The sequence below is a fragment of the Odontesthes bonariensis genome, chromosome 10 (assembly GCF_027942865.1).
Source record: "Odontesthes bonariensis isolate fOdoBon6 chromosome 10, fOdoBon6.hap1, whole genome shotgun sequence".
Taxonomy (NCBI): domain Eukaryota; kingdom Metazoa; phylum Chordata; class Actinopteri; order Atheriniformes; family Atherinopsidae; genus Odontesthes; species Odontesthes bonariensis.
In genome coordinates this window covers 13,240,644-13,256,121 of record NC_134515.1, presented here as the reverse complement: position 1 = coordinate 13,256,121, position 15,478 = coordinate 13,240,644, and the positions used below count along the sequence as shown (strand labels likewise).

The following is a 15,478-nucleotide window of genomic DNA, read 5'->3' as shown; positions in this document are numbered from 1 at the left end:
TTGATGCAGTGACTGTATTGTTATAATTTCTTTAGCTTTCTAATCACCGTCAAGCCCTGATGATGTCACAACGCTCCCTAGTTTTTTGAACAAACAATGGCTGTTGGATTTTCAATCTCAGATATTTTCTATCAAGAGTTTTGTTTAAATTCCCTCATGTTCACACCTGCAATGATTAAAGATTTATTAATTCTAACTTCATATTTGAGGAAATTCCCTCATTATTAATGATCCTCAATGGATTTGTAGTGATTTGCATGTAAAGTCCCCCCAGAGTTACCAAAGGACCCTGTGCTAAGATGGTTTTCTCAGCTGCTGCTTCAAGGTTCAAAAGCTGAACCATGAACTTCAGGATGTGTTGATGTAAATGTTGTGCCTCATTATTAGTCAAACCTGTTGGTGCAAAACTTAAAGGGACTTCAGTGTTTTTCCACCTCTACAACCGCCTTAACCCCTGTGAGGGGATCAGATACCCTGAGCAAAGAACAACATAATTAGGTTTTGAAAACAGAACAGCCCAGAAGGTATGTGTAAAACACTGAAAATGGGTTGAAATAGCCTTAACAGATATTATGCAACTGTTTCCAAAGCATTTTATCTACCATAGCATGCCATTTTTGTAAAGAAAAGCTGTTATAATCACAACAACTTGCAATAAAGTATGTTCATAATGTAAAAGTACAAATTAAACAGACACTTTTGGTATCCTGGCTTAAGTGGATTGTTGTCAAATTTTCTAGTTGTTGCTCCCAACGCATGCTTTTCAATGAACACATTTCTTAAAATTTTTGGTTTTCGTAAGAAGAAATTATACGAAAACCACAAACTAGAGATCTTATGAGGAGTGTTGTTTAAATCCCTCTTAATGAGCATTTCTTCTTCAAAAAGTGAGCGTGTAGACCTTTTTTGTGCATGCGCATTTTTAGTTCTATTTTTTCTGTTTCTATTCACATTGTTGTCTTATTCACATCTAAGAAATGCGGATCAAAAACAGCACTAGAAACTCGGCTAGTGTAGCCTAAACTGAAGACTCTTCAGATCATCCGAGACTCTTATCAAGGACTCTTCCCTTCTGAGTGCTGCTAAACAGGGACGATCACCAACGGAGCACAAATCCATGCCAGGGACTTAAAAAAAAAAAAAAAAAAAAGTTCAGATCATAACAGCGAATATATGCCTCAAAACAAAGAGGGCAGGCGGTTTGGTAATGAGTTATCAAAACACATTTTTAGTTCGACAGCAATTCATTCAGTTACCTGCTCTCAAGACTGCACACACACACACACACACACACATACACACACACATACACACACACATACACACACACACATACACACACAAAACTTTCAGTTTCAGTTTCTCTCTAAAGACAGTGACACACACACACACTATGTGATCTGGCAGTCTAGTGAGTCAGTATGTAGACCAGCTGGTGTTACTGTATCACCTCCTACACTTCCCTCAGTGCAGCCCTTAATCAGGTCACAAAAACACACACAATAATGATGTTATGAAATGCATCAAAATGTTTTCTCTAACAAACTAAACAGTATCAGTAAAGAAAGACTCTAGAGAAGCTGATTAAGGTCAGTTTTCATTCGTTGCACAATTATGGTCCATTTAATTATCTTACAAGCATAAATAAGTTTATATAACAGCAGTGGATCAGTTATGCAATTATCGATATAATGGTAGCGATACATTTCTGGAGAACAGGTGTGGTCTTTCACAATGTCTCAAAACATTTTACCTTAAATTGGTCACGAAAAAGTCCAAAACTCTATATTAAATGGAAGAAAATAGACTTCCACTTCACAGGAAGTTACAGCAAGTCAAGTTTACTTTAAAAAAAAAGCTGATTATTTTGGAAAAACATAGGTTTGAGAACTTTACTTTATGAAGTTTTAACAATGACTTTGTGGTTAAAATGAGCATGGGTTATCTTAAGTAAGCTATATATTTTTTAAGATGTGTGAACGTAATGTTCAGACCAACTTCACATATTATGCCAAAATATATGGTATTACCTGAAATTCTTAACACACGTTTTGAGTAAGATAAGCCACTAGCCTTTTTTATACTGGTCAAAAACAGCTAACTCTTCAGTGCAGTGTGGAAATGTTTAACCTGCATTCAATTTTTTCTCTACAGAGACACATGTTCACCTATCATAATGTCTCTTGTGGAGGCTCTGAAATGACTGCAATAACTTTTTTTGTATGATTTTGGTCAGACTAACATATTTTTATTTGTTTGTTTCTCTAGTTCTGCCAGAGGTTTCTTCCTGTTAAAAGGGAGTCGTTCCTTTCCACAGTCGCCTCAGGCACGCTCAGGACGGGAGATTGAAGACAATCTGTTGGTTTCCTTAGCGAGGAAATTGTTTTTGAATTGGCTCTATATGAATTAAATTAAATTAAATTAAATATTATAAATAAACTGAATTGAATTGAGAAATGTAAATTTATGTACTGACTTTATAAGTTAAAAAAGCATGTCTATGCCTTTGATTCAATCATTCCATTCCCCATTTCTGCATGCTTTGTGCAAGTCCTTAAAATAATCAAATTGTTCACTTACTTATTTACACTGACACAATGTAATGTTTGTAGATGACTTATTCAGAGATGAGTTTTTCCTTAAGAAATTTTTTACTCTTTTAGGTCTCCCTAAATGCTTCCCTTTGTGCACCAGTTAGTCTCCAGCTTTGTCTGCTGTTTGATGCAGATCACGTACATCTGAGCTCCTGCTGTTGATGCAATCAGAACTGATGAGAGCACTGAGCTTGAATAAAAGATTATTTAAAACAATACGACTTCAATAGGTCTAAAAATATAATTAGGGATGTAGTTGTGTGATGACTTTCTGCCAGTTTCTCCATATCTGTATTAACATTTCACATTGCAGGAATGATTCAGAGTTTGATCAAAGCCATCATCCAGGACTGAGGAGACCAGCTGTTTGTCATCTTTACCTTTGTTAAAATCTGCCTGGATGTTGGAAGTGAAAGAGACGCGAATCTCTCACAAAAGGATCTTCTTCAGTTCAGACGAAAACTGGCAAGGTGGTGCATCTTGTTGCTTATCAAACCACCGGGTGTCAGTAACATTTGTGGGAGGAAACATGTTTAGTTGTTTTTCTTCAGCTTGAACACAAGTGTGCTTTGCTGAGTGACGCCTACACACAGGCAGGGGAGCAACAGGCTAATTAACAGACTATTACTCTCCTCCTTCGTGTAGCCACATGTGTGTGTGTGCGCACGGTCAAATATGTGACTAAACCTCACGACAGCCTCATCTGAACTGTACAGAGCCAATAACAAAACACCTTCATCTGTTCCCACACAGGCTCACACATGCTCTAGAAACCCTGAGGAGTGCAATGAGATAGTGGACACACACACACACACACACACACACACACACACACACACACACACACACACACAGTCACTGCAGCATCACACTGCAGAAGAGGATGATTCTATTTTAGAGGACTGGTCCCATCTCCGCTGGTTTGATTCTCAATGTCATATTTTTGACAAATGGCCTCATCTCTATGTGCGCACTTACAGAATAACCTGATTTTTTTCATGGCTTAGCGTGTGCATTTGCTCCCTTGGTTTTTCATAGTATATTTATGTTTTCCTCTCTGGAGCCCAAGGCTTTCTCTTTCTTTAAAAAAAAAAAAAATAAATAAAAATCCCTTTACTCTCAAATATTTGGAACACTGAAAATAAAGAACCAACTTACATTAATTGAGTTTATTTAAATAGACAAAGTGTAACTTTCAAGTTAAACGAATCCACAGAAGTGCATGGCTTTCACAATCCCAGAAAAGTCAATTAGATAAACCACAGCTCAAAGCCATTTTCAGTGTAATTTTCATGGGATCATGCTGATTTAAAATGATTCCAAATAGCCTATGCACTGGAGGCTTTAGATGTTTTAGCAATAAAACCACAGCTTACCACCGAATGCAGGGTTCTCTGGGAAGGAGGATCTCTCAAGGAGTTGATGTTATAATCTTTCATTAGATTACACAAAATTCTTTAGATTATCAAATCATATACGCACACTCACATATCAGCAGTGAGTTGGTTTATCAGTTGGGTGGTTTTCATTCACCCCAGTTATCAGATCATAAGTTTTTATCTCAGCCCGTCTCTCCTGCTGTCCCAGTGCTGTTTGATGACTGTCAATTTCTTTAATTTTTGCATGTATCTCTCTTATGCATCACATAAAACAAATGCATCCTCAGTAAACACAAGACAAAAGTGAAAATGATATGACATGTATTGATGCAAAAAGGCTATCCAGTACAAAGTGAGAGGGTGTTTTCAAGTACTTATTTCGTAAATATATAATTAAAGGTATTTGGCTATACAACTAAGACAGATGGGCTAGTGTGCTGTCCTCCAAAAAGGAAGTTAAGCGAGGCCCAAGTTATATACTGACTCGTTGAACAATAGCTTGATCTGGAAGGGGGTTCATGAAGAGGAGCAAGCATGAAAAGAGAGAGAATGAAGGTGCACTGGTGAATGCTCAGACAATAACTGCAATGGATAATAATAATTACTTTCAGCACTTAGTTTCACTCCATCCCAAGGCAGCATTTTGTACACTACAGCTTACATCTTTTCTTTAGCAAAGCTAAAGGAGCAACAACACAAGCGAGAATAGCCTACACCTCAAACTGTTCCACATATGTCTGAGACTGCAGCAAGAAGAAGTAGCATGCTCAGGTAGACCTGTGTCTGCAAAGCAGTAATTCAGAGCATATGCAGAACCATGCTGGGGCTTTTAATAATTTAAATGAGTCATTATCTGAAACATGATTTCAGAATGAACACACCAAGGCAAACATCAAGATATCCAAAAGAAGACTGAAAACCATCTTGGAAGGTTTAAAACATTTTTTAAAAAGGTTCTTGGCCTTGAAGCATCCAAAATAAGAGATATCTACATATGGGGAAGACTTGGAAGAATAAAGAATTTTCCCAAAACTTGCCGGCCTTCCAAAGCTTCTTGCAAAAGAAAGTTGGTGACTCATTCAGGAAATAATAAAAGACCAAATGAAAACAGAGGAACTGCAGCCCGCGCTCAACTATCCGACACGGAGCAAACATGGCTTCAATGGTGAAGAAAACCACTGTTTACTACAGAGGAAAAATCAGATTTGTCCTAGTTTAGCTCCAACAGGCATAGATGATTCTGAAATCTAAATAAAATAGCAAAAGGACTGATAAGTTGAGAGTTTCACTGTTGGGCAGGCAGAAGAAGCTTTACAGCTTGTATTAAGCCAAAATTGAACTCCACAGAAAGAACATAATCAGTCTGAGTTGAAGCTCATATGCAACTGAAATATGCAGATAAATAATTACCACAATCATAAGAGTAGGTTGCTACTTAAACAGTTCAGAGAAAATTCTGAAAAAAACGTCACTGCTGATCGCCAGTTCTTTGAGGCGTTTGGCTGTAGTTGATGCTCCTTAAGGTGGCACAACTAACTATTTATTTAAAGGCTTTAGCTTTTTCACACTGCTGTTTTAACAAGTCTATAACCTTTGTGTCCCTTTAATATTAAGGTTTCTTTGAAGATCTGACAGTGTGCATTTTTTATATTCGCTCTCTGTCATTTAACATTTACCATTAAGCATTGCACTGCTGCAAGGCTCTTTAACGGGCGGAAATCAGAAATCCAGACTTAACTAAACCAGGAAAGGAGAACTCTGCTTTAAGGCTCAATCCAAATTCCCTTCCTTGGCCCCCTCTTTTGCAGAGGTAGGGCCCCCCAATTTCTTTTAGGGATTAAAGAATTTAACGTTTTAATCGGGGCATTGGTGGTCAGTTGAATGGCTTAGTGACCACTACAACTTAATATTCAGGAGAAAAGGGGCACCTTAACCGTCATAGGGTAACGCCTGCTTCTAAATGTATGTTGCTGTGTCCAAACTTTTGTTTGGTGCTGTAGATAAGTTTCTTCCAATATATAACATCTACAAGAGAAGAAGACAGAAATCTCTCACAATGCTCTTCTGGCTTGTGTAGTTTCTCTCCGAGTCTCATCCTGCCTCTCTCTTTAGTATTCATAGAAAAAAGTCACATTGACCTTTCATCTCCATCAAGTGGTACATTTCCGTTCACTGTGAGTGGGGAAAAAATATAATAATAATAATAATACCCAAACACACACATGATTTTTAGTATTAGTATATAAATACTAATCATGCTAAAAAATATTACTCGCAAATTGGATGAAAATACCTGCCAAGAGAGTATGTTTTTCGTGTTCATGTGTCGGTGATCACCATGACAACTCGAACCTGTCGGAGAGATAACTAATTATTCAACTTCAAAACGGACTTGACCTTCTGCAGTTCTAAAAAAAGGTGAGCTAAAAATAAAAAAAAGCATCACTTCGTGATCAGAGACTCTACACAAGACTGAAATAACACAAACAGCGCTGGGAACAAAAAAATGAAAGAATGTTATGTAAAAATAACAGAATGAATCACTTTCAGATGTCTTGGCGACAGTATAACAGTACATCATTTATTATGCTAGAAGTCTTTGGTGATTAAAAGTAATGGAAACAACTTTGTTCTGTGATTGAGAGCATATATCATTGGGTGTTTGAAGTGACTTCAAACTCAAAAACTCTAAAAGTGTGACATAATTTTACACGTTCAGATTTGTGGAATATGTCATTTCTTTAGGTTATCCAGCCTCCTCCCTCTTTGTCTGCACAACTTCAACTTCAGATGATACTGCGTTTGCTGTACCTTGGAAGTGGGAAGGTGCAACTCTTTTGCTCTCGCTTTTTGCTTTTCTATTAACATCAAATCTTATCATTAGTAATATAGATCACTTAACAGGAGACATAAATGAGCTAATAAAGCTCTACCAGAACTTTGTTTAATATTTCATATCCTGACAAGGAAATGTGACTTCTAATTGCGGTCCTTTAATTTTTTAGAAGTTGAAAATTCTGATTTCTCATTTGTCACTGAGTGCATCATCTGTACAGCACCAGTAACATACCTAACAAAATCAAACAAATGTGAAATATTACCCATATAAGGAACATTTCTTGATGTTGACCTCTGAAAACTTTAAACACAGAGGAATGGAGCGGTGGTGAAGCTGATATGTGACAGAGGAATTACAGTGCGAGTTCTCAATAGTATTCTGAAGCTGCCGTTACATTTTGTCGTCCCTAAAAGAGGGTTCAGTAGTCTACCATCTGTCCACAGTCCAACTGCAGACAAGGGAATTTTAAATATTTGGGAGTAAAACTGCCAGTCAAGTATTTTTCTCTCAGCTTGATGTGGGTTTGGAGCTCTTAGGCTGTTTACTGTATACCATTTCATTCTGTAATAATGTAAAGCAACAGTTATCTTATACTCTGATGAAGAGAGGGGCAGAGGAGTTGAGTGGGTCACTAAATATGATAAAATGATCTGCTTGAATAGATGTGTAAATCGATGGAAGAAAAAGGAGCCGATGTACTATCTGCTGTAGTGTTATTTTGACCAAAGCATGTCACAGACATTTAATGAAGGCCTCACCTGTGTGAAAAAGAACATGTCTACTTTAATACTGCCAGCTTAACTTACATTTTTCAGTTTCTTTCCCTAACCAATAAAACAAAACTCTATAACTTTTATCAATGTACATCAGCAGCTGGTTGAGTGATAAAAAAAAATCTCACAAGAGGAAAATAAAAATGCTGATGTATGTGAGGGTCTGAACAACAAGTCGAGAAGAAGAATGAAAATGAGCCACTATTATTACAGTGAGTAGAAAATGATGCAGATAGACCCATAAAGATACGGAGGAAAGAAAAAAGTGCGATGAAAAGAAGAAAATTGGAGAAAAAGGGGGTGACATTGAGCAAAGGGGATATTGAATCTGGAGGAGGAAACTCATCTGAGGGTGCCGGCATCCTGGTGACTGTTGTTATGACAACCATGGGACAGATGTAGAAAACTACAGGGAGTGATGATGTCACAGGAGCAAAATAGACTTGCAAAGTGAGGAGGATGAACATGTAAATGTGTGTTTTTCTCCAGACTTTTTTCTCCTTCAACCTCTTGGCAAAACAAGTACACAATGCACTCTGATGCTATAGTATAAAGTATCATCTACTCCAGACAAAGGATTTTATCTAGTTTCATGAACTCACTAACTGACTGTGGAGCTTCTCGAAAACTTCATACCTTCATAGACATTTGTCTTTTTTGTTCCTCCTGTGGACATGAACGTTGAAGTGAGAGCCAGTTGGCAGTTGGTAAATGAGGTGAAATTACATCGTATTATCTATCTGGTATTTAAGCCTAATAAAGCCTCGTCTTCACTCTCATTTCTTTTGTTTTTAGTTTTTAAGAGCAAATATTCTGAAGTGTTGTTTATATATATATATATATCTTAATATTTTATGGATGTTTACGCAGAGTTTTTGTAATGTTTGATCAATAAGTGCATTCTTACACCTGTTTCTCTACCAGTCACTGTTATGTCATAGATGATTAATCTTGTGCTGCAATACCTACGCTGAGGTAGGATCTAAATAAATAAAGGGAGGGGAACTTCCTCTGACACAAGGTGTTGTGGATAAATGGTAATATGTACTACATACTGAAAAATACTGACACTTAATATTAATGTACCGAGGCTTCACACTTTTTGCCACCATGTCAATCTTCAGCTACTTTCTGAGCGACAATTACTTAAACCAAGTTTAAACTAGCTTGTACACCAACGTGACGGGTCGCAACATAGTAGGATAAAAATACCATTTGAAATATTTTGATACCCAGTTTTAGCATTTAAGATATAGTTTGAGGTTCAGTGCTAACAAATACAAATAGGATAATTCTTTTAAAATAAGCATTATCGTGCAGCTGCCATTATTCTCAGCAGAAAGATCACCTAAGCTTTGGATTAGCATTGATCAGTGTTAATTACTGTACGTCTTGTTTATTAACAAGGAAGAGCCAAATCCTTCCAGGATAGTTCATTGGGCACAAAGACTGCCCAGCAACAACCAAAACTAACCATTTTAATAGTTACACATGCAGTACGCCACCCCCTGCAGACCTTTCAGGACAGGTGTATAAAGCAAAGGCGTCTATACGAAGATCATGTGACACTTACACTGCACACATGCAAATTTAAGTGAACTAATTGATTTGTGATTTCTTAGGAGAACTGGCAAAGGCGGTGAATACATATGCAAAAAAATTATTTTATTTTAATTTTACTTCAGCAACTTTGGATAAATCTTTGGATTTTATGGAATTGATTTATACAAAAATTGTAATTTCAATTACAGGTTGTAATGCTGTAAAATAAGAAAATACCAAAGGGGATGAATACTTTTTCAAGGTTATGTAAAGTGGGATACTGCAAAGATTTGTGTGCATCTATATCGAGTGACGCTCGAATGTTAATTATTTACAACTGAGACAAAAAAAATCTTTTTTCACATTTTTTTTAAAGTTCTTATTACAATGCTATACCCTCAGTGCTATGATTTGTTTTCTCTTGTCGAGTGAACTCACAGCCCCAAACTCTCATATGACTCAGCTGCTTCACTGGGTCCCTTACGCAAAGCGTTGCACAACTGTTGTGGTAAAAATGTTTTATATGCCTGAACACTAATCAGGAAGGTACAAGGGCAGGAGCCCCTTTTTGGTGTTGATTAATTTGTCATTGTCATCATCATCAACATCATCATCATCCTCTTTTCTCTCCATCTCTCACACACTCTTTCAGGGTCAATGTAATTGCATGGCCACAGTTACAGCTACATGGCATCGAACAGAGTACGGCTGTATTTAGGGCAGCATGTACAGTCTGTACAGACTGTCTGTGCGCGTGCATGCTTGTGTGTGCATGTGTGAGAGGGGAAGGTGAGAAAGAGGGTGTGTGCTTGCTCGTTAGAGGAAACAGAAATTAAGAGAATGTGTGTGTGTTAGGTTTTCTTCACAGGTTCACAGGTGTTCTCTGCCTGAGCCAAACAGCATAACAAGCAATCTGTGTGAAAAAAAGGTTATCCAATACTGACTCAGAAGAAGCCCAAAGGCTGCAAATTAGACATGTTGCATTTCTACCAACTCCCAAATCTGTGATACCACAGGTGGGGTTTGATTGATCTGTGGATTCATAAGGACAGCTGAAGGAGTACAGAACCACAGAGCAAAAATTAGACAAAACTCTGCAGTCCATGAGGCACTGTTCATGCAGATGACTTGTGATGAATATGATAGCATCATCACAAAACAACAAACCATTAAAATTAAAAGACACAAGTGGGGCATTCTGTATTGTTGTTTAATTGGTATGCAAGATCTGAAGATGGGGACCCATGAAATGGGAAGATCTGTATCGCCCTTTTTACATTTGTCAAAACATTTGATGGTACCTGCATTTAAAATCCCTGTTTAGACATGCTGCATTTGGTGTAAATGCATTATGTGGTAAAGAAGAGAGAGGCAAAAGTCTTCGCTTTATAAAACCGTTCTCGATCTTAACATCAAAAGCGGACCTTAAACCTAACACTTCGAAGGCAGATGCAAGTTAGCATACACACACAAAAACAGAGCTACGAGTGAAAAAAGCAGACCAAAAACTCAAGGACATACATTACGCCTGCATGTGTAATTTCTAAATTGTCAGATGTTCAAAGTGTGCTTTCTGACCGAGTTGAAAATGAAATTAAATGAAAAAATACTTTACTTATCCCAAAGGAATAATGTTATATTACTGAAAGTTTAAATACTCTCCTTCTCTGCTTATGCAATAACTGTCACCGTACATGTTAATCTTTATGCATGCGCACAAAATCGCACCCCTTTAGACGCGCACACACACACACACACACACACACGCACACACACACGCACACACGCACACACACACTTAAAAAGAGCTGATATATGATTCATTGGGTTATATAACACGTACTGAAAACGGTTTAGTTTGTTTTCTGAGGGAGGACAGAAGGCACTGCTGAGGTTGGCCGTCTGGTCACACATGTGGAAAGTGCAGCAGCTGGTTCAGTTCGCTTTGACAGAAATGTTCCTAAAAACTGTTTGTAACTGCACATTTATTTGCCAAGCAAATAGCAAATGTGGTGGGAGTAAATGTAATAAAAGAAACTGTAGCCAAACTAGCTTAAGTCTGTTTAACATCTGCCTCTTTATCCATTGACCTCTGTTTTAGGTTGTCTGTTCTTGTTTTATTAGATTCTCTACCTATGGATTACCAGTATAGTGGCACTTGAAGTTGAACCCTGAAGTATTTTCTATATTTTGGCATGTATTTAATCAAAAGATTTCCAAAAAAGTACAAAAAATTGATAAAGAGCTATTTAACAAGTAATACAAAATCATCTGACTTTTTCCTTTACTGAATGTCACACATGAGTGGCAAACGTGTGTGACACTGTTGTGCAGTTGGACCGCAACATTTCCTATAAGCTGAGTGTATTGAAACTGAACTGGAAGGTTCTTTAAAAATCCCTAATGGGGTTGCAATGTGTTATTTACCAAAAATAAGTAAATCATTAAAATAATAAAGATTATTTATAAAGAATAAGAACCATTGAATGGATCCTTCTTCTGGCACATCTGAGAGAACACTGTAAAAAGTTATTGTGGTGGGCAGAATATACCATCTGGATCGGTACTTATTGCAGCAGAACTGAGGAGATCTCCGACTGGAGATGATCTTTCTTTTCTTTAGTATATTGTGCAAAGGTGTGGCAGTGTTGTCCTTTATGTTTAGCAGAAAAATCATTCTCCTTCCTACAATCACCTCCAGGGCCCCAGATTAGTCCTGCACATCAGCTTGTGTGAATTTTAGCCAATTTTTTCCCCCCACACAGAACAGCTTCAGCTCAGGGATGTTGGTGGGTTTCCTTAAATGAATTGAACAAAAACAAAATGCTGTGGTAAGGCCTAAAGCTGGTTAGGACTTTGACATGGCCATCTGAAACATGTTGAGATTCAGTTCAGTCCTTTTTTCTATTGAATTCATTGGTATAAATCAGCCCTAGGGAGGGTACCGATCTTTTAAATATCCTCCATTTGTATAAAATCTGCCTGGCTGATGAGCATCAACGATCTTTTGTTTGTGCCATGACACATTTCCAAAATATGCTGTGAATATCACTTTGATAGATTCCTTTTCTTTAAATAAAATGGAGCCCTTGATTGTCATTTCACTGATTAAAACAACCTGACTCCAATTTCACTTTCAAATTAGCTGCTAATCATAGAAGCTCCCATACTTCTGCCTCTGACAGGTCTGGAACATTTTTCTTATTAAATTAATTGTCTTATATGTTTAAGAAGATCATATTTCTCTCTTTTCCCCAACAATCTGTTGGTATTAGGACAGATCACATTTGTATCCGACATAAGTAGAAGATTTTTATCTATTTTACACTCATGTCGGTATGCTGTGCAGTATCAAGACAAAAATGTGGGTAATAAAAACAAATCTGAAAAGTGAAGATTTCCCAGAAAACTTTGGTGTAAATTTTAACTCATTGATCATGAATCTTTAAATTTTAGTTTTTAGTATATTCTGTAATACTTAACATACAACATGAGATTATCTCGATCCAAGATGTTAACTCACCCTGCATCTCTTCATTTTCGTCATCTCCATCATTGTCTTCATCATCATAATCACTAATGTAGCAGATCTCTCTCTCCCTCTTCCTCCCACTAAGCCGCTCCTCTTCATCATCAGACATCCTCACCTGATGGCTGATGCTACCTTAGCATGGCCGCTCTGCACACGCCTAAAACAAAGAGTACATGTATGAACACACACACCCAAAGATAATTAATGCATTTTCAAAGCCCAGCTAATGACAGCTCCTCGTTTCTCTTCCACCCGTCTCTCAACACAGACAGTTTGAAGAATTTCTCATTTAAAGACAGATAAAAAGATGGAGACTGCACTAAATGTGGGGTTAGATCCTCACTTTAAGTCATCTCTATTGTATCTAAATGCAGTATGTCTCTTCAAACTGCTACCTTTTATTCATCAAGCACACTTATAGGAGCTACATCTATTCCAATCCTTATCCAGCATCAGAATAAAATAAGTCAATATGTATACTGGTGCCAGTGTTACATAAACATGAGGGTGTTTGGTGCATCATTAGGCGCATTCTCACATGCCAGCATAACAAGTGGTGGTGAGAGAAATTTATGTATGCTTTATTTTATGTGAGGTAGGAAATCATGGACTGTAAAATAGAATTAAACTAGACTCTCCTAAGGTCATCCTTCGGCAAGGCTGGAGATGCACTATTTCACAATCTTAAAGTGAATGTGTTTAATCTGCACATACTTATAAAGAAATTTGTGTTCAGTGATAAGTATTGCAGTCTGTTAATCCAGTTTGTTTTGGTATCTGCCAAAGGCAAGCAATACATAAAATTTATTTCTTTCTGCTGCCTCATAGGTAAACTTTACCTCCAAGATTTTATATTCTGTGTGAATAATTCTCTGAAAAATAAAATCATATGCAGGAGAAATTTACAGGATCTTTGTGAGTGAGACATAAGAAATGTTAAGATGACCTGCAGGTGAAAGGCACGGCTGGAGAGAAAATGGACAAAGCAAAATGCAGCAGAGACAGTAGGGCGAGAGGTGGAGAGTTCTCAAGAATCTCTGGGATGCTTGAGAAGCTTCATCTGTCAGCAGAAGAAAATTACACTCACGTCTGACAGGATTTTCTCTGTGCCAAAGGAGAATAAAAATATAGCGAAAGAACAGAGTACGGGAGCCCTTCAATCTTAAGTGTGGTTCGGAAAAAGCTAAATTTTGGTCCTTTTTGTGATTATAGTGCAAGAAATATCACATTCTGAATCAATCCTTATTCAGATGTAATAGGCAAAATAAACCTCTACACAACAGCAATTTAGAAACCCATTAAAAAAAAGACAAATATCTAAATTACATATATTAACTAAGACATCTTATATTTAATGAAAAATGTTGGTAAACCTTTATTTACCATCATAAACAGGAATTATAATCTTAGGTAAAAATATCAGGTTGAGATAATGAGCACTCCCGCTCAGATGAGTTCAGAGAGTATCACAGCAAGGTTTATTCTTGACCACCTGCCAGCTCACCTTGCATAACGTTACAGAGCACATTACACAACAGGTAGGGCTGGCCAAAATGACTTCTTTATTCATCAGGGAGGTTTTATGGGCCTCAAATCAAACCAAGCTAAACTTCATGGACTGATTGTTGGGCTGAAAACTAGTAACACATAACCAGTAAATTCCTTTTCTTTCTGATTTTTTTTTCTTGAAGACTGTTGTACAAAATATGCAATACCACATGTTTTTAGATGATTTTCCTGTGAAAAACTAAAAAAAAAAAAAAAACTGATGGGGAATAGAAAAATGCTGCATTGAAGTTGAGATTGTAGCAGCATTAATTGTGGTAACAATATATAAATAAAAAGATTAAGCTCTTTCTGAGAACCCTCTTCAAATCAGTAGGTAGAACTGAACAAAAAGACCTCCTGACCACACTGGCAACCCTGACTGTGACGCTGATTCTTTTTAAAAGACGGAATTGTTTCCTACTGTAAGCTTTTAAGATGGTTTAAAGTAAAAAAAAATAATAATAAAATAAATGTTTAGAGTTTACAGAACAGTAAGGGAACTGGGTTTCAAATCACAGTAGAAAAGGAATGAGCATATGGTTCTTGGATCAGTGGCAATGCAACGCTGCATACCAGGAAAATGATCTAATACTGCTATTTAAAAGGGAGTTAATTGGTATTGGCATGGGAAAAAAATGGCAACAAACCTGACACTGCCAAAAGCAGACTGTATTTTGACATTAATTTCAATTGATAATGATACTTAAATTCCTACACCACACTATAACAGTGCTCTTCTTTAAGCATCTTGAAAGGCACAAGACAGAAAGTAGAGAAAAAGAACCTTAAAAAAAATTTCTTGATGAAAAAGAAACACAGCAACATCTTACACACTTTAGAATAGCCTTCTTAAATTAAACATTCCCCAAATGTAACCTGAGTCACACTTACACATCTTCAAAGTAGGTCACACGAAACTCCAGAAGACATGCTGCACAGCTTGGTGTTAGCCTACACAACTTGGAAGTTAAATCTGGTCACAAACCACTTGATTTAATGCCATCCAGCTTTATGTAACTTTATATACCAGGGGGAAATAGGCCAAACTATTCTGTTCATGTCAGGCTGTAAAATAACCATTACATAACACACGCTTACAATATACTGTGCTTGCTGCTCTGTGCAGCTCCATTTTGGGTTAGACTCCCCATCTCACCTGAAATGACCTGTTTAATAACTTGGACATGGACGTATTATTACCTGCACTAAAACACGGCTCAGATCACAGGTCGGCTTTGTAAAAGTTATGTACAGAATAACAAGCCCATCTG

At 37.1% G+C, this 15,478-nt stretch overlaps 1 protein-coding gene across 1 annotated transcript in view; it reads right to left on the bottom strand.

Annotated features, from left to right (window-relative positions):
- Nucleotides 1-15,478, bottom strand: part of LOC142390688 (helicase ARIP4-like) — a 68,216-nt gene that overhangs the window by 39,432 nt on the left and 13,306 nt on the right. The window contains exon 2 of the mRNA XM_075476316.1: nucleotides 12,651-12,816. Within this exon, the coding sequence (XP_075332431.1) occupies nucleotides 12,651-12,768 (118 nt within the window). The 5' untranslated portion in view covers nucleotides 12,769-12,816. The remainder of the gene's footprint in view (nucleotides 1-12,650; nucleotides 12,817-15,478) is intronic.